The sequence below is a fragment of the Myxocyprinus asiaticus genome, chromosome 42, assembly GCF_019703515.2.
Source record: "Myxocyprinus asiaticus isolate MX2 ecotype Aquarium Trade chromosome 42, UBuf_Myxa_2, whole genome shotgun sequence".
Lineage (NCBI taxonomy): Eukaryota > Metazoa > Chordata > Actinopteri > Cypriniformes > Catostomidae > Myxocyprinus > Myxocyprinus asiaticus.
Genome location: NC_059385.1, coordinates 22,497,651 through 22,516,043, shown reverse-complemented (window position 1 = coordinate 22,516,043; position 18,393 = coordinate 22,497,651). Strand labels below are relative to the sequence as shown.

The 18,393-nt window shown below is 39.1% G+C and overlaps 1 protein-coding gene across 2 annotated transcripts in view; it reads left to right on the top strand.

The window, feature by feature from the left end:
* Positions 1-43: 43 nt before the first annotated feature.
* LOC127432746 (dihydropyrimidinase-related protein 2-like) overlaps positions 44-18,393 on the top strand; it is a 42,881-nt gene continuing 24,531 nt past the window's right edge. Inside the window, exons 1-5 of one of the 2 annotated variants that reach the window (XM_051684138.1) lie at positions 44-3,409; positions 15,780-15,868; positions 16,158-16,342; positions 17,804-17,968; positions 18,139-18,200. In XM_051684138.1, coding sequence (XP_051540098.1) covers positions 3,158-3,409; positions 15,780-15,868; positions 16,158-16,342; positions 17,804-17,968; positions 18,139-18,200 — 753 coding nt within the window. In that variant the 5' untranslated portion in view covers positions 44-3,157. Of the gene's footprint in view, positions 3,410-6,242; positions 6,642-15,779; positions 15,869-16,157; positions 16,343-17,803; positions 17,969-18,138; positions 18,201-18,393 lie in introns of those variants that run through there. The other variant, XM_051684139.1, reaches the window with a different exon arrangement.

The window sequence follows — 18,393 nt, the reverse complement described above, 5'->3', positions numbered from 1 at the left end:
CCAATTTAACAACACTAAAAGGGCTTAACTGCTTTTGTGAGTTTACCTGGTTTTAATTTTATTAAAATTCATCAGTTTAAATGGACTGTAGAGCTAAGCTGGCTCCTCAGTGCATGACTAAACTGCCCTCTAGTGGCAGAGATTGGAAATGAAGGGTGTGCCTGGATGACTCATGACAAGAAAGAAGATGGATGGATGGATGGATGAATAGATGGATGGTGAATAAGTGTCATCAGTATTCCAAAATATTGTGGTATCTCTTTATGCATACATTCGTCTACAACTATAAATCTGTTGCACAGTTAGTCTCAGTCAGGTTCATCAGATCATGACTTGTGGTGCAGAAGCCAAATCTGATGAGTCAGCAATGGCTGCAACATGCAGGGCACAACACCACTGCAAAATCACAATGTGAATTAGGCCTATCTGTCATTTTTGTGATTTCCAAGAATTTCAACTATATTCTGCATATTTGAGTGGTTGTTCAGTAGCATCCACATTTGTTTGAACTGTGATTAACTGCATTCTATAGTGCTTTCTATCTAACAGCTTCCTCTTGAATGTTGGTTGTCCTACATCTTTTTCTTTCTAAGGACTTGTATGTAAATTAAGGCTATTTAAATAAACAGGACTATAGCCTTAGCATTAAAGAGAATTAATTGAAAATAAGAGGTATTAAATAGGACTTAACTTTGAGTTTTATATTACAATTTTAATGTCTAGTAAGGGCTGCCTCCCAGTAACCCATGGCAACCGTACAAACTGTTGGAGGAGGAGCTGCAATTGAATTGTCTTGTAGTGATTGGCTGAAACAGGTGTCCTGAGGTTCTGTAGTGAATGACGACGGAAGTATGCATGTTTGTGTGTGTGTGTGTGTGTGTGTGTGTGTGTGTGTGTGTGTGTGTGTGTGTGTGTGTGTGTGTGTGTGTGTGTGTGTGTGCAGTGCTTCAACAACTCAGGACCATTATCTAAGCTACACAATGACCCCTAGGGACCGCTCTATTAACCGGAAAGTGGTTTGGAGAAATGTATTAAATATGTTCACTCTTTACTGCATCAGTCATACATGCATTATTAATGGGATGGATCCTTTGTTTGTTTCTTTACCCAGACTATCTTTCTCTCTCTTTTCCCCTCAGTCCAACAGTAGCCAAAGCACAAACTCTTTTATTCGCGTGTTAGGGCACACGTTGTTGTTATGGAAACTGGGATTTTGGATCTATTATTATGAGGCCGCTTTGGAGAAGTGAAAATAATGGTCTTGTGTCTGCACTGCAATTTGGATTGTTCACTGAAATATGTGCTGCCGCCCAAGAATCTTTTATAGATGTTTTTTATTGATATAAATAGGGTAGCCTACTTGCCAAAACGTGATGAGAACAGCTACATAACATTTTTGTTTACCCTTACTTGAACGCAAACTCTTAAAACTTCGAAACAAGCGTATTTTAAGGCTTTAAAGATTTTTTTTCTTGTCCACAAAACAATGTAACCAAAGTCAGGGGCTGTTCATATCGAACGCGTCTTTGCGCTAAAAAGGCTGAGGCTGACGTGACGTCGTCGTCGTCGTTGTTGTTGTTTTCAACAGTTAAAGTTATTTTAAAGGTGCCAATTCTTTTTTCTACTTTTCTATTTTTTATTTTTTTTTATTTATTTATTTATTTTTTTTAAATAAAATGCAAGCAGAAAATGTCCATATTCCTCAAATATATCAATGAAACGGATACAATGAAATATCACATCTGTCGCTGTGACATCTCTCTGTAAACGGTGGGGGGAAATAATAATAATATAGCCTATTTATATTGGCCGCGGTCCGCGGTCAGTGTGATGGTTGTTAATACTCGTTAAATTTGAGAACGCTATTGTGTTACGTGAAGTTCCAGAATTGTTAAATTGCTTGCTGCACCTTGAAAGGAATATTCCGGGTTCAGTACAAGTTAAGCTCAATCGACATTTGTCACATTATGCACAATGCAACTCGTCCCAACTTTTCTTTAAAAAATGTTTTGGGCGGGACGGTCAAGACGTCCGTGTTCGGTGTGAACGGGCCCCTTGGCCCACACGGAAAGCGTTCTTGCGTTAAAAACAGCTACGGAGCTTAATGGAATGGAACGTGGGGAACTCGAAAGGTGTCAACTATTTAAACTTGATGCAACGCCCATGGCTCGAAACGTTCAAATAAATAAATAAATAAATAAACAGCGAGAGGCGAGGTAACGGCCAGCACAAAAAGCATAGAAGAACGGAAGAACGCTGGTGAACGGCCCCTGTAGTCACATAAACATTAAATTAAAGCCACGTCAGTGATTCGTCGCGGATCTGGCGTGTGGTGCTGAAAGGACAGCGCCCTTAACTTTCAACCTGCATGGGCGTGGCACTTCAACTAGGCTACTCGTGGAGCAATGATTCGTTATAACACCACAAAAGAAAAAGGAATTGTGCAGTCATACATTCAGTAAACCTAATGTACATATTTGTCTCCTCACACATCTACCATTTCAGCCGTGTTCATGGGCGTGTTCACCAATCATATTGTCTATGCCAACAATGGTGTCGCACAGCACAAAGGATATTAAGTAGGAAAAAAGAGCCCTTAGATATGGACTCATTGCATCTTTAACCCTCAAAAATCCGCATCACTTCCGTTGTTTCACTTCTCAGCCCTCCAGCAGAGCGTCACCACATACACTGTTCTCACATCTACGGTAACATCATCTCTGAATTTTCTGCAATCTACAATCTGACATCACTTAAATTTATCACTTTTTTTTGTTTGTTTGTTTTTTTTTTTAATTCCTCGGATAATGTATCAAATGTAATACATTTAACAGTTTGCGTTATTTGCGCAAATTCTTAAGGTTTTGTGTTGTTCAACAGATTGGAGAAAATTGTTGTTTATAAATGAGTAAGCATAAATTTTCTAATAGCGTTTTCAAAAGCAAATTAATATGTACGGTTGAATGGTAATGAAACCCAGCATAAAAGAAAAAAAGAGAGAGAGAGAGAGAGAGAGAGAGAGAGAGAAAATAAGAATCATACCGTCTGACCATATGATGCTGTTTCTAGTGTTGACAGAGCATCCTCCTCTGGTCTAACAGGAGGTTTACATGCCTTTGCACACAGAATAGTTCTCTAACAGAATTCACTGAGAGAAATGTCTGCCACCGGAGATATGTCTGCCTTCTTCCAGAACATGGGGAGCTCCAGTCCCAACCAGCCGCGGCAGAAATTTTGTGGCATGTTCTGCCCGGTGGAGGGTTCGGCAGAGAACAAGACGCTGGACTTTGACTCGCTGTCCTCAGGGAAAGGTCAAGTGATAGAGAGGCAGAAGGATATCTCTGAAGCACGAAAGGTGGAGATCAGAAGAAGTGCCGGTAAGGAGATTCTCCAGAACCTAAACGACGAGGTAAGAGCTTCAGTGATAGTGCACATTCATGCGGGTGGAAGCACCTACATATTTGAAGAGTTGCATTAAAGTGTCTGATTTTCACCATTTTAATCATCTGTCATTATTATCATGGCAATCAACCAGTAAAAGATTCACAATCATGTGTTGAATGTTTTGTTTTTCATAAACATACAGCTTTGAGTATGTTGATATACCTTGATCTCCAAATTGTTGCTTAAATAAGGGTAAATTGCTTTGCTTCTACTCAGAAACTATATACATAAAAATAGGATACATAATTGCATATCATACAAAAGAATGCAATACAGTGGTCAAGTGGCCATCAAGTACTTTCCTGCAAAGTTGCAGACTGATCTCACAGTGAAATTGGAAGAGTAGGTTGACTTTTCTTTAGATAAAATCGGTCTGTGCTTACCAAAATTCAAAACACTGCCCCCAGTGGCCAAAGCGGTAAGTGTTGTTGGGTGTTTGAGCACTGTGAGCTCCATTTTCCTGCTCTGAAAACCCTAATAAGTTCATTGCACTCATTTGATTGAGTAAACTCGTTCCCTCGATTCCATTGAGTAATGGGGTCTCCCAAAACTTGAGCATTTAAGTTCAATTAACTTGGTTTTCAAGTAGAGTGAACTTAACTATTTAAGTTGAGTTAACTACATGCAAGTAGATTTAACTCAGATTTTAATTTAAATATTGTTGTTTCTACTGTTGTACATTTTAATTGAACTGATTCATTTTTAGATCAAACAACAGCACCACTCAAATAAAGATGATAACTGATATAGGTCAGTTATTAAATAATTCTTTACAGAAATGCATATATTCACTTCAGCTGCACATGCACGAAGAGAACTGAGAGATTGTGACCAGGGTCCAACTTGATCAAAGAGACACAGATCACCCTAATGGTGACATTACACCAAACAACTATTTGCAACAAAGCATAAATAATACAACAAAAGAGCTAAAACATCTACGAATTCTTAATGACAATAATTTAAATTCCCCAATCTGTTCCCTCTGACCAAGGAAACATAATTCAAGCAGCAATGGATTGTGGGTATTCCCCATAGCCTCAATTTTATACTCCGTAGTTTGAGTTATTAACACTTCAAATCTCAAGTCTATGGATTTTTAAGAAAAATAAGTTCAATGAACTTAAATATTTTAGATATGAGTCCAAAACTTGACATTTCAAGTAACACTTAATTAAGACAACTTGATTTTACAGTAATGACAACTTTAGGGTTTACAGTGTGGTGTAATGTCCACAGAGGGGCGCCAAAAGCGAGTTGTTTTCAGCTGCACAGGCTATAAGAGGAGTGCATATTTTATAAGCTTTACCCCTAAACCTAAACATCAGTGAAGTAAAAATGTAATATTAGTGGAAAATTGCAATCCCTGAATCACGTTGTTCACTGACTATGCAATGCTATTATTTCCTGGTTTCAACTCGGGATCCGAACCCTGGTCTCCCACGCTGTTGAAGCAACACACTTCTGGTTGCAGCACAAGGGAAGGTATAAATGCCGGAGGCGATGCAAAAATGTCTGGTAGGAGATGGTGCTTGTCATTGAGTCGGCATAATGTGGCCGATCCTAGGGTTACCCAAAGAATCGAAAACAACATGCCGATGTCCGGTGTGATTATGTTGCAAGACATATCAGAGATGTGAATCACAAAGTATTAATTTCTGGAAGCCATTCCATCATCACCAAAGAATATTCAAACTTATTTTCAGGCTTCTTGCAAATGAGTATAATCACACATTGTTTTAAGGCGTTACTATCTACTACTGTTGTAAACCCTTCTGTTCAGGTCAGGGATGCAAACATGAACTTCATTGGTTATCATACCATGCCAAGTTTTGTACATTAACCTGCAGATCATTTTCACTGGTCTACTTAAAATGTACAAACTACTAAATGAAGTTCAGAAAAATCTGATAAGCCTGTGAACTTCTTTTTTTCACCCTCCAGTTCTTGTTCCTTTGAGCCCAATAATCCAAGAGATTGAATGTTTGTGGGCCTTGGTCTCTGGGATGCAGTAACCATAGCTGCAGCTGACTGAAGAACACCCAAATAGGACTTTAAGAGCAGTAATCTAGGAACTGTTAAAAAGCCATAAGAGCCTGCCTATTTTCCCTTTAATATTCAGAATTACCCTACTCGTTCTCATAAACTATTATAAAGAAAATGCTATTCTAATACTGGTCTGTTTTCTAATTCTCTGTACCATTTATTTAAATGTTGTTATTCAGGGTAGATGCTTCTATAATGGAAATGACTTGGCCTGCATACATGGTAACACGATACAACGGTCTAAAAAACTGCTGTCACCCACCCTGCAGCAGGAAGTGGTTCTGTGTTTTACACATGTGATATAAAACCATGGCTATGCTTTTTTCTTACTGATTGACCTTAATGACTGCAGAGATCAATATTATGTTTAGATCTGCTGCATTGAGACCACATGAAGCCGTATATTGAGCAATAGCCTTTGCATTTATGTATACACAAGTGCTTTAAGCAAAAGATTGCATTAAGTGATTATTGAGTTTCCTTTACTTCGCTTAAAGTAATGTACAATAATTTCAAGGTCCATATAGATCCATTTACATTCTCTTATGGCTATTTGTTATCATGATGCTCATAGTGAGTGTAATTGTAGGCATAGAAGAAAACAGTTTAAAATGAAATTGCAGATTGTAGAGGTGGGTTAGATTTGGATAAGAATATTCAATCAGAACTTGCATTAAAGTTTATTTTTATTGCTATTTATTATATCAGCTTTGATTTTATAATGCAAACAGTGGTCGTGTGACATTGCAACCACTGTCTGAAACACTGGTCACCCTCTCTAGACTCGGGATCAGGACTCTAGGAGGAGCTGCTTGCTGTTCAGGGCGGGGTTGTGCGCATGCGCGCTGCTATCCGTTATGAAAATCTCTCGTTTTGTCTGAGACAGACTGGGTGGACTTGGTGCATTAGTGGAGAAAGGGAGAGGAGAGGAGATATTAGGCACGGGTCCTTTGTCCTTCATTTCTAGCGCTTTTGCCTTCTCCATTGGCCTCTTGATTTCTTTAGGACTGCAGACTTGTCCTAGACCAAGCCATTTCCCCTCCTAAAGCAGATCTTTACATCCATTATTGCGGTGATAACGGTTCATCAAAGGGAATAGAGGATAGAAGATGTCTGGCTATCAGGGCAAGAAGAATATTCCCCGCATAACCGTGAGTTATGGAATATCTTCTTTAATTATTTTCTACGTATAAAGCGTGTTTAGAGACATTTAAGATCTATGATGTTGTAAAAAATAAATGTAGGCTATTTGACATTGAAATGCTCCTAAACACTGAGCCGAGCTGGAACCCCCATTCGCAACAGTTGCTAAACGACCGCTGACGGGTAGATTAAAATAAAGTGTTCGGAGCCAGTAAAGAAAAAAAAAAAAAAAAAAAAAACTTGCCGTTGCATGTAACTTGATGTCTTTAGTTGTTAAAGTATATACCAGTACTGCAGCACGGGATTGCATAGCCTACTGTTAGAGGCCGTTCACACCGAAAACGTTTTTGCGTCCTGTTTTTCAATTGTTTTCCTACGTAAACATGCGCAATGTGTCTCGCTATTTTTTTCAGCGTCTTGTAAAGGAGTGCCGCGTTTTTAAGACGCGGTGTCAAGTTGAAAAGAAATGTAACTGTTCAAAACGTGTCTCGAGACACCTGCGTCTAGCTTTTTAACATTAGGACGTGCTCGGTGTGAACGGCCCCTTATGGGATTCACACCCCATCTGCATGACAAGCGACGCGACGAAACTAAACGCTCCCGTTATAATAAATGAAACTGTCTAGCAAGCGCGTTCAGAATTCTGCGTGTGAAGTGTAAACAACTACGTTACAGGCGTTGATTGTTGAGTATAATGAGCGGTCTAATTTCGTCGCGTCGCTTGCTCGCTAGGTAGATGGGGTGTTGCTGTTCAGAGTGTTACATTGTATAACGAATGATTCAAACCAAAAGTTTGCACTAAAATAGATAATATAAGAAACCACAAATTCTTAATTCGTTTGTATGATGCGGACAAAACGCACCGGAATGTCTCCGAACATGCTGTGGTGACACGGCGACGCTCTTTGTTAAGACTTTCAAGGCTCATCAACTGCCATCGCTGGTTGGAAATCAGGGTCTTGTTCAGGCCGCATTGATGGACTGGTTTCCACAGAAAAGCCGCACGGTGAAATGAGACAGCGGTATAGGATAATGGAAAATAAGCACAGCAAACGGGGAAAATTATCTAATTTCCTTCCTCAACCTACTACCTTGATTATAATGGATATGGAAATAGTAGAAGCAGTGAACCTGTGTGTTTCTGCCTTACATCAATCCATATCTTGAAAAAATTCCAACCTCCACCAGTCCTTAGAATCACAAAAGGATAGATATTGTCATGCGCCCCCACCCCTCTAAATGTAACTTATCTTTATGTCATCACAATCTTTCCTAATTACAAAAGTTTTGGTACTATTTTTAATAATAATGTGTGATAGCACAGTCGAATGGAGCTTTCACTTGGCTCTGCTGCTGGCGGGTGTGCCTTTGTTTCTTTTTCAAAGGGAGCACTTTTAGTCTGGCTTAGGCAAGGAGCTGTGGGGGAGAGCTTTAGGACACCCTTTTAGATTCTCTGAGCAATGCTGAATAAGAATTAGGTGGGTTGTTGTTTCCATCCGGCATGTTATGGAAACCACATTCAGCAATTCTTACTGATCTAAGTGGCTGGAGACAAGCCAGTCCAGACTTCATCCCCGACACGTTCAGAATTGCATGCAGAAAAAAATAAAAAAATAAATAAAATATTCCAGCTAACATGTCACCATATTTTCAGAGAGGAAAAAATGTATAAGAGGGGGAAATATGCAAGAAGAATGACAAACTGGAAGTCAAACCACTGCATGGAGATACATGCTTGAGGATTTAGTCGAAGCTGTCTGTGCCACACCCCTATTACAGTGGCTATCATTTAGTGTTGCGTTTGTGTCACATCAACAACAGTTACAGTAATCGGAAAGGAATTCACACTTGAAAACAGAGTGGTCGATTGACATCAAATGCCTCCTTGATCCAGTTATCTCTTGGTTTATATTTTTACTTGTTGCGTCTATTCTCACTGTAGTTACTCACAGCTTGGCTTCTTCAGTCATCACTCCCTGCTCTCTCTTTACTGTAGTGGAATTCATGTGCAATGGATTGCACACTTTGGACCTCCCAAGCACACTGCAACCCAAAGACCCTGAGCATAAATATCATCCTCTGAAAAGCTTCAGCACAATTCAGTGAATTGTTTTGGCAAGAGTTGCCGAATCCGAGAATATTTAAGAGCAAGTGAAATGGCTGAGCAACTCTTCACACAAATACCCTATACATTTATGGTTTGATGCCACCAAATATCCAGCTTAATCTGATTTTGAAAACATTCTAGGTTTATTAAATTTGTGCACACCGTATTTCCTGTCATCTTTCCTCCTGTACAAATAGACACAGGCGTGGTTAAAATACACACATAGTTCACACACTCAAGCATATGGCCGCATGGCTGGTCTGATGTCGGGTTGCTGGAATGGTGAATGGGGTGGGTCTGGGTGGGCCAGCTGCATTGGTCAGCTGCGCAGACAGGCGGAGGAGGGTGACATCTTCTTGGGCTTTATTAAAGATGAATGTTAGCTTTAATTCACCACCTGCCTTTTCACTTTTAGCTATAGTCATAAGGTCATATTTCAGTATACTACTTTTAGTTTCATAAATTCATTGAATGCATTAATCACTTATTGGTATTGTTGCGTAGGCACTTATTAATTACTTAGTTTGCTGATGCCGATGATAGTTCTTTTACATTCTTCTTTTCATTTTTTTTTTCGCCATTAGACCTACAGTTAAAGTAAAAATAATATACATTGAAAATAATTGCTTATTGCTTAAATATTAAATATGAAATAGTTTATTTTGCTATGACGACATAATGTAAACACTTAACCCCTACAACGACTGTAAAAATGATGATTTAAGCAATTTTACTGCTCAAATAATGCATGAAATATAACAGAAGAATGAATGAAGAATTAAAGTGCTTTTATAAAATTATAAGCTTGACATTTCTGCCTTTAAACTCTCCAAAAATTGGCCCTATTCACTTCCATTGTAAGTGCCTCACTGAAACCTACATTTTTGCTCTTTTTTTAAAGAAAAGGAGGGATGAGTAGAAATCATGTTTTGGTGATAATCAACATTAAGCCACAAATGCTGTCGACTGAGCTTAACTCGTATTGAACCCAGAATATTTCTTTAAAATAAATTAACTTTTTTGTTTAGTTTTGTGGATATAGTTGCTATGGAGTAGAATGCTGTCATTCCAATGAAAACCCTCTGCAGCAATGTCCTCTGGTTACCATGGCAACCACAGCAGCTCCAGCGCAAGAGCTTTCCCAGAATGCTCTGCTGACCTGCTGTTGTGTCTTTTTTCACTCCCACAAAGAGCACAATCCAGCTCTGACACATACCAAACATTCTGCCAGGAATGTGTTTTCCTACCTGTCACATTATATACAGGATTTCCCCATTCATAACAACTTAGCAATGAGCTATTTTTGCCCCTCAAAGGAGAAAGTGCTTGCTAGTGGTATATGTTGCTAGTATTTCAGGCTAATAACATGACTGCACACTAGAGCCAAACTCAGAAACACACTTTCAATTTTCTTTTAAGAGGTTCATATGGGGATCAAGCTGGCCTCTGAGCCAGATTCAGGTTTCACAAAATCTGTTTGAGGGATAGAATTGCAAGTAGTTAAAATCCAGAGCCTGAAAGCCAGTCAGCTTGGATCATTATGCCTGCAAGGCTCTTTTTTTGGAGATAATTCCTTGAGTGCAAATTAATATAGGATGACTCAATTAGCATCACTATATTGGTCTTTCCTGCTTCAAGCCTCAAATTTGAGACTCCTTATGGCTCATAAGTCTACACAAGTATAATTATTGTTAACTGAAACACAATTTAAAATTGTGTGACAAAAGTACTTTACAAAGTACAAAAATTATTTTAACAAAAGTAAAAATGGAGATCCCCAAAAGTCAATGTGTAATTCGCACCCTTGTAAAACAAAAACGTTTATGTAAATGGAAAAATAAATAATTAAAATAAACTTACAGTAACTGGAAAAACTTAAACTATGGTAAATATTTTCTTAAGTTATCTAAAATAAAATAAAATAAATAAAAGTAATCACAAAATTATTAGTTTTAGTTTTTGATACACAGTATATTATTATTTTTTTAAATCTTTACAACTTACCTTCTACAGTGTTAAACTTATATAAATTATAAATGTTATTTGGGACATATAGTAATCCTAATATTACTATTGCCCTGTTGACATTGACATGGACATGTTATGTCACTGCCATGTGTATTTTGCTGATTCATGTCTTTTATTTTGAAATGTTTAGTTCCTGTTTCCCTTGTCATGTGATTCCTGTTTTCCCTCCATGTTCATGTGTCATGTTTTCATTGGTTTATTGTTTAATTAGCTTGTTATGAGTTCTGTTTATTCATTGGTTTATGTTCTCCCATGTCTTGTATTTAAGCCCTCATGTTTTCCGTTGTCCCTTGTTGAGTATTGAATGTGAATGTATGTGGATGTGTTTTGTGCTAGCCAAGTCAAGCCAGGTTATGGTCAAGTCAAGTCAATGTTTTATCTTTCACGTTTGTAGTTAGGGTTATAGGTTATCACGTTTGTAAATAAACTGCACTTTGGTTCTCATCTTCACGTCATCGTCATTGCCAGCAGCCTTTGTTACAGAATACTTGACCGACTATGAACCCAGCAGTTTGACTCATACAGCTACGTCAGGGGAATCATCCCCTGGAGGATTATATTGAGGAGTTCTGTGATTTGGCCAGCCAGGTGAACTTTAATGAGGTTGCCCTCAAGGACATTTTTAGGGTGGGGTTAAGTGAGCCGATCTCCTCCTTGATGCCTGGTGGTCGCAGTTCCCTCAGCCTGGCTCAATATATCGACCTTGCCCTACAGATCAATGGTTCCACGTTCACTGTGGGGGAGGCGGATGCCGAGCCAGAGTCCCACGACATGGCCGCCGCCGAGCCAGAGTTCCACGTAATGGTCGCTGAGCTAGCGCCATCTTTTGCTCCATGCCACGTCACAGCAACGCCTCAGCCTGCTCCATGCCACGTCACAGCAACGCCTCAACCTGCTCCATGCCACGTCACAGCCACACCTGAGGAGTTGGACCTGGAGATGGTTCCCACCCTTATACCCACCCTTAGTTCTCCTGAGCAGGCAAAGGGAATTTTCGGCCCTCCGACCCTGCCTGGACCCTCCGAGCCCTGGATTTCGCCTTGGCCTGTCGGTCCCTCGACATTGCCTCAGCTCTGCGTTCCCTCGGCTCCACTGCGGTCCTTCAGCTTATCGGCTTTGCCGGGTTCCCTCGTCCCTCCGGCTCCTCCTTGGTCTGTCGATCGCCTGGCTCCGCTTTGGCTCTCCGATCCTCTGGCTGTGCCTCACCCCTCCGATCTGTCAGCTCCACTGGGGACCTCCTTCCCTATGGCTCCACCTTGGTCCTCAGTCCCACCGGCTCCACCTCAGTCTTCCTATCCCTCAGCTCTGCCTTGCTCCTCCGAGCCTCCAGCACCGCCTTGGTCCTCCCTGCCATCGGCTCCACCCTGGCCCTTCGAGTCTTCGGCTACTCTCCGGGCACCAAGTTCCATGGCTCCGCCCCTCGAGCCTCTCATGGCTCCACCCCCCAAGGACTTTGCCCTGGTCCCATGCCCCTCGCCCTTTCTCCCACGCCATGCCCCACGCCTCAAGACACCCCCCCCCCCCCAAGCTCCCTACAGAACTTTGGAACTTTGTAATGTTTTTTGTGTTTGTTCTTGTGTTGGGGCGTCGGGAGCCGCCCCTCAGTGGGGGGATATGTCATGTGTATTTTGTTGATTCAAGTCTTCTATTTTGAAATGTTTAGTTCCTGTTTCCTTTGTCGTGTAGTTCCTGTTTTCCCTCCATGTTCATGTGTCATGTTTTCATTGGTTTATTGTTTAATTAGCTTGTTATGAGTTCTGTTTGTTCATTGGTTTATATTCTCCCATGTCTTGTATTTAAGCCCTCATGTTTTCCATTGTCCCTTGTTGAGTATTCAATGTGAATGTATGTGGAGGTGTTTTGTGCTATTCAAGTCAGGTTATGTTTATGTTAAGTTTTAAGTCATAGTCAAGTTTATGTTTGTAGTTAGGGTTATAGGTTATCACGTTTGTAAATAAACTGCACTTGGGTTCTCATCTTCACGCCATTGCCAGCAGCACTACGTTACAGTCACCTTATTAATATTCATTAGACAAGCTGATAAGGTTTATAATGTGTCCCACTTTTCGGATCATTGCCATGCCCCAGTTTTCCTGATACAGTAGAATATCACTTTAAAACACTTAAAATACCTAAAAAATTTGATTCATGTGGGAACATCTTAATGAACTGGTCTGATTCATGTCAAAAATCTTATTTAACATCTCTAAATCAATGGAAATACATTAGATTCCATGAACAAAACACATTTTAAGGGTTAGAATAACAATTGCAGGTTACCACTTTTTACAGTGTAGGTTAAAATGTACTTACTGTAGACAGCATGTAACAGTTCAGGCATGTGTGGCAAGCCTACCTTGCTGATAGTGAGAACAGTACAAAACCCAAAATGACTTATAAATGACTGATGACATGATGTTCACAAAATACATCATTTATAGCAAGCAGTGGTCAAACTGTGGTTCAGAGCAATAAACGTGCCAAGCAGAAGACTTTCTGTGAGCGTGTGTTCCCAATATGTTCTCATGCACTGTGATTCTATGGAAAAGGTCCAACATAAGCAATAATCCAGGCACAGAGTCCATATTTTTTCCCCCCAAACTTCCTCTAATTAACATTATGACCTGTTTGATGATGTCGTAATGCTTTAGCACAGCATTGATTGAGGCAAGTGGCTGGTGTTTGGTTGCGCTCTCAAGGATAGATTATATTTTGTATGGCTGAATCCACTTTATGTTGTCTGCAATTTTTTCATAATTCCTCAAATCAAGACTTGTTTTATGATGTCATATGGTCAAGTCGTGCACAGATACAGAGTAAACAGATAACATTGATTGTCGGTTATGTCATATGTTATGAAGGTAACTGGAGGATTTTCTTTCATCGCTAAGTGAATCAGGGCAGGGCTTGGGAAGTTACCCAGGGCCCCATGTTGCTGGGTTGCCAACAAGCATGCAAAGAGGCAGAAACCCAGACAGAGCCACCTTTGTCCCCGGACGATGCAGAGGGCCTTGTGACGGGAATTGTTCCATCACTCCCCTTTCATAAAAATGAACGTTCTACTGGGGCCTTGCATGTAAAGAGAATCCTGGGTGGCAGTATCCGTACCAGGGTGTCTAGTCAACTGTTTTACCCTTAATACAAAGAGCTGTAAGGAAAGATAGACCTTCTACAATCCATTTTTACCTCATTCATTCATCGAAAAGTGGTTGTAGATCACAATCAGAACTGGGTGTCCTGTTAAATTTGAACTAGACACTTAGTCCTAATCAAGGGCATCGTCGGGAGGGGGACAGCTGGGAGTATTGTCCTAGGTCCAGGGATTGGGGGGGGGGCGGTTGTGTGTGGAACTGCCCCACTAAGGTTGTGTGTGGAACTGCATACTTCAGGGCTATTCAAATCTGGTCCTAAAGGGCCACCATCCTGCAGAGTTGAGTGCCAACCCTTATCAAACATAACTAACAAGCTATGCAAAGTCTCCAGAATTACTTAAAAAATTACAGATAGGTGCATAAGAACAGAGTGGAACTAAACACTACAGGATGGTGGCCCTCCAGGACTGGATTTACTGTAAATAGTCCGGGCCAACCCATTGGGCCAGAGGAAAAGGATGCCCGCCCATCAAAATTGTGATGTCTCTAATCATACACCAAGATCAGCTGTCTTTGGGATTTGGAATTGGGCTGTTTCCCAGTCAGCTATGATAACAGTACCATATACTAAAATGAACAAGTATAGGGTAAATCCTGGTAAATTGTGTCACTTTTGACATTGAGTGGTGCACACCAATACTCTGCCAACAACCAAAAATCTGTTTATTCAAAAGTTCAAACAACGTAAATAAACCATGTTTACATGTGATTACATGAAATCATTGGATTATTCTGTTTTTGCTGTCAAAACGAAAACAGTCATGCTCAAACTGGAAAAGCCGGTAAGAACACCAGTAAAGGTGTTTACATGCATCGCAAAATCTGGGTAATTGGCAAAAATCTACCTGTGTCAATTGTTTATTATCTTACACCGATAAAAAATAAGTCAGGTGTTTACATGATCTTACACATTGATGGCTTATTAGGCATAATCGGTTTAAGATAATGCATGTAACATGCTCATTAAGATTGGTGTGTCAAATATTTGAATTGTAATTTGACATTGAGATGTCAAAAAGTTGCCTGAATGGCCTGATTTCACCCTACCTTTGATTGACTTCAGCCACATATCAATATTAACTGAGATATAAATACCTTTGAAACAGCATGTGGAGAAAATGGACAGTACATGTGCTTCATGTTTTAACATCTAAAAAGAATCTGGTTTGATTCAAGTCAAAAATACTATTAAACATATCTGAATCAACCTGAATACATTAGGTTCCACCAACAAAACTGAGGTTAGATCAGATAGAAATAGTTCCTCAAGTTAATTATTACAGGTTACTACTTTTTACAGTGTATGCACAACACATTAGCCATGAAAATATTACACTTTTGAATGAATTTTAGCTCAGCTTGTTGGATTGAAGCAGTATCTTTTGCAACACATTGCATCATGGTCCAGCTAAGCACATTGTAGTGCAATGACAGATACATGTTCCATGGTGAACATATGTTTATAATAGTGAAGGCCACAGAATTCACTGATGCTCCTTATAAAGAATGTGGCTGATGCCGCATTGGTGCTTAAAACCTCATAAGCTTCTTTTATTTGTCCTGGTTAAATTTGCACATTATGTTATGTTACATTTTATTTAACATTTTAGTGCATTTTAGTGGGGAGACTAAATGTAATTGGTCATTGAGAAACCCATATCAGCCGACCACTAATCTGAATGGTGGTTGCGGCCCTGCTGACCAATGTTTCTTTCTGCATACTAATCTTGAGTGTTATTACGCATGCTAACACTAACACCTTGGAACAGTTCATAAGTGCTGTGTCAAGGTGAATAGATACCTTCTGCAGCGTGCATACTTCAATATGATACTAACACAGTTTTTATCTCTCTCTGCAGAGTGACCGTCTCCTGATTAAAGGGGCTAAGATTGTGAACGATGATCAGTCGTTCTGTGCCGACATCTATATTGAGGATGGCTTGATCAAGTAAGTTTGAGAGATAACAGAATTTGATGATTTTCTTTTCTTTTTTTTTTTTTTTTTTTTTGGAGGGGGGTGGGGGTGGGGGTTGAACTATTTCTTTAACACACATTGATTATAACTTCCATTTATGTTGAGTTTATAGGCACGAAAATCCCCTAATGTCATATGACATTCTTTTAGAATCGTATGAAATAGCTTAGGCCCAATTTAGTCAAGATTCATTGAATTCACCAAACTGTATAAATGATAATGTTTTTCAAATCTCACTCTGGTCTTCCGTTGTGCTTTACAGACAAATTGGAGAAAATCTGATAGTGCCTGGTGGGGTAAAAACCATCGATGCTCATGGGGGCATGGTGATGCCAGGTGGCATTGATGTGCACACACGCTTCCAGATGCCCGATAGGGGCATGACTGCAGCGGATGACTTCTACCAAGGCACCCGCGCCGCCCTGGCTGGTGGAACCACCATGATCAGTATGTTTGACTTGAGACTTGAGGGTGGGCTCTTTTAACTTGGGCCAGTAAGCAACCTCATAAAAATGCACTAAAAACCACTTAACAACCTTCTTTTTTTGTGCTTTCATAAATCATATTTTTTTATAATTATTTCATATCTATTTATGTTTACTATCACAGGATGTCTATTTATTTGTTTATTACTAGACAAATGAGTGCTATATTCATTCAAATTACTACTATGTCACGTTGATTTTCTGTGTGAAAATTGTGAATTATTAGTATTCCATTAGTGTGTACACATACATATTATACATGCTATTTCTTACTCAAGGTGACACTAATGTTTCAGTGATTGACTTTATTTACATTTGACTTTGCTATTTGATGAAGAAGCAACATGGAAGTAAATTACAGCAAGTGTAAAACATGAACAGTATGATATGGCTATTGTCCTTTGGGTGTATTACTGAAATTATGTAAGTTGCATGTCTATTTAGAATCAAAAAGTGTCAGAGAAAAAAAAAAAAAAAAAAAAAAATATATATATATATATATATATATATATATATATATATAGACACACTACCAGTCAAAAGTTTTGAAACACTTACTCATTCTTTATTATAATGTTTTTTTCTCACATTTTAGAATAATAGTAAAGTCATCAAAACTATGGAATAACATAAATGGAACTATGGGAATTATGTTGTGACTAAACAAAATCAAAAATAAATAAAAACTGTGTTATATTTTAGCATCTTCAAAGTAGTCACCCTTTGTCTAGAATTTGCAGAAATGTACTCTTGACATTTTCTCAACCAGCTTCTTGAGGTATCACCCTGGGATGCTTTTTAAACAGTATTGAAGGAGTTCCCATCTATGTTGGGCACTTATTGGCTGCTTTTCTTTATTATTTGGTCCAAGTCATCAATTTCAAAAACTTTTTTTTTTTAAATACATTTTAGTTTTGTAATGAAATAAATTAATATGGTGGCACAATTATATTTTTGTCTACAAAACTAATTTCAAACATTTAAGCATACGCCTTCAGATCAAAAGATTTTTAAGATCATGAGAAATATTTCATTCAAGTGTGTAGCTTATGTTTATGTGTAGCTTGATCTCATAAAATGTACAAAATGTAGTTGTAGTAACGCTCATTCAATGAGACTAGGTTGGTAGCTCAATATATGTTTGACAGCCAGTTGTGTCTCATGAAATTGTATTGTGAAAGTAATGAATCCTGTTCTATAGTTGTTGCATCATCTCTTTTATATATGAAAAATAAAACCTCAAAATATATCATAATATATAATATTCTATTCATTTCTAATTGTCATGAAAATGTTTTTAAAGTTTGGTACTATCTGGGCATTTTGTAGATCCATTTGTTATCGATATGCATTTTAGGGTTAATGTGTAGAAGCTTCTTAATATACACCCAACCACTGTGTGTATATTTGTGTGTGTAAATAGTTGACCATGTGGTGCCCGAACCTGGGACGAGTCTGATCTCTGCCTTTAATCAGTGGCATGAATGGGCGGACAGCAAAGCGTGTTGTGACTACTCCCTCCATGTGGACATCACCGAATGGCATAAGGGTGTCCAGGAGGAGATGGAGGCACTCGTCAGAGATCATGGTAAACTACTGGCAGCTTTTACTCATGCGAACATCTGTATCTGCTGTACAATCTACCAGAATTAGCGTTTACTCCAACAGTAAGGAATTTTACTGCTGTGCTGTTTAACCTTATGTCTCATAGACTCTCTCATTGCCCTCTGTAATTTCATACTCCGTCTTTGTCTGCAGGAATTAACTCTTTCCTCGTCTACCTGGCTTACAAAGATGTCTTTCAGCTCACTGATTCACAGGTATAAATTCCTCCCTGACCTACTTCAGGTTATATACCTAAAGTTGAGTTATACCCACCTACTTGTCTCTTACATCTTTTACAATGTATATGGCACATGTTTTACACTTTATGAGAATAAAAACCTGGTTATGCGCATTATTTTGAACATAATGCCATGGTAATACAGACTTTTTGACATGTACTGTGGTAGT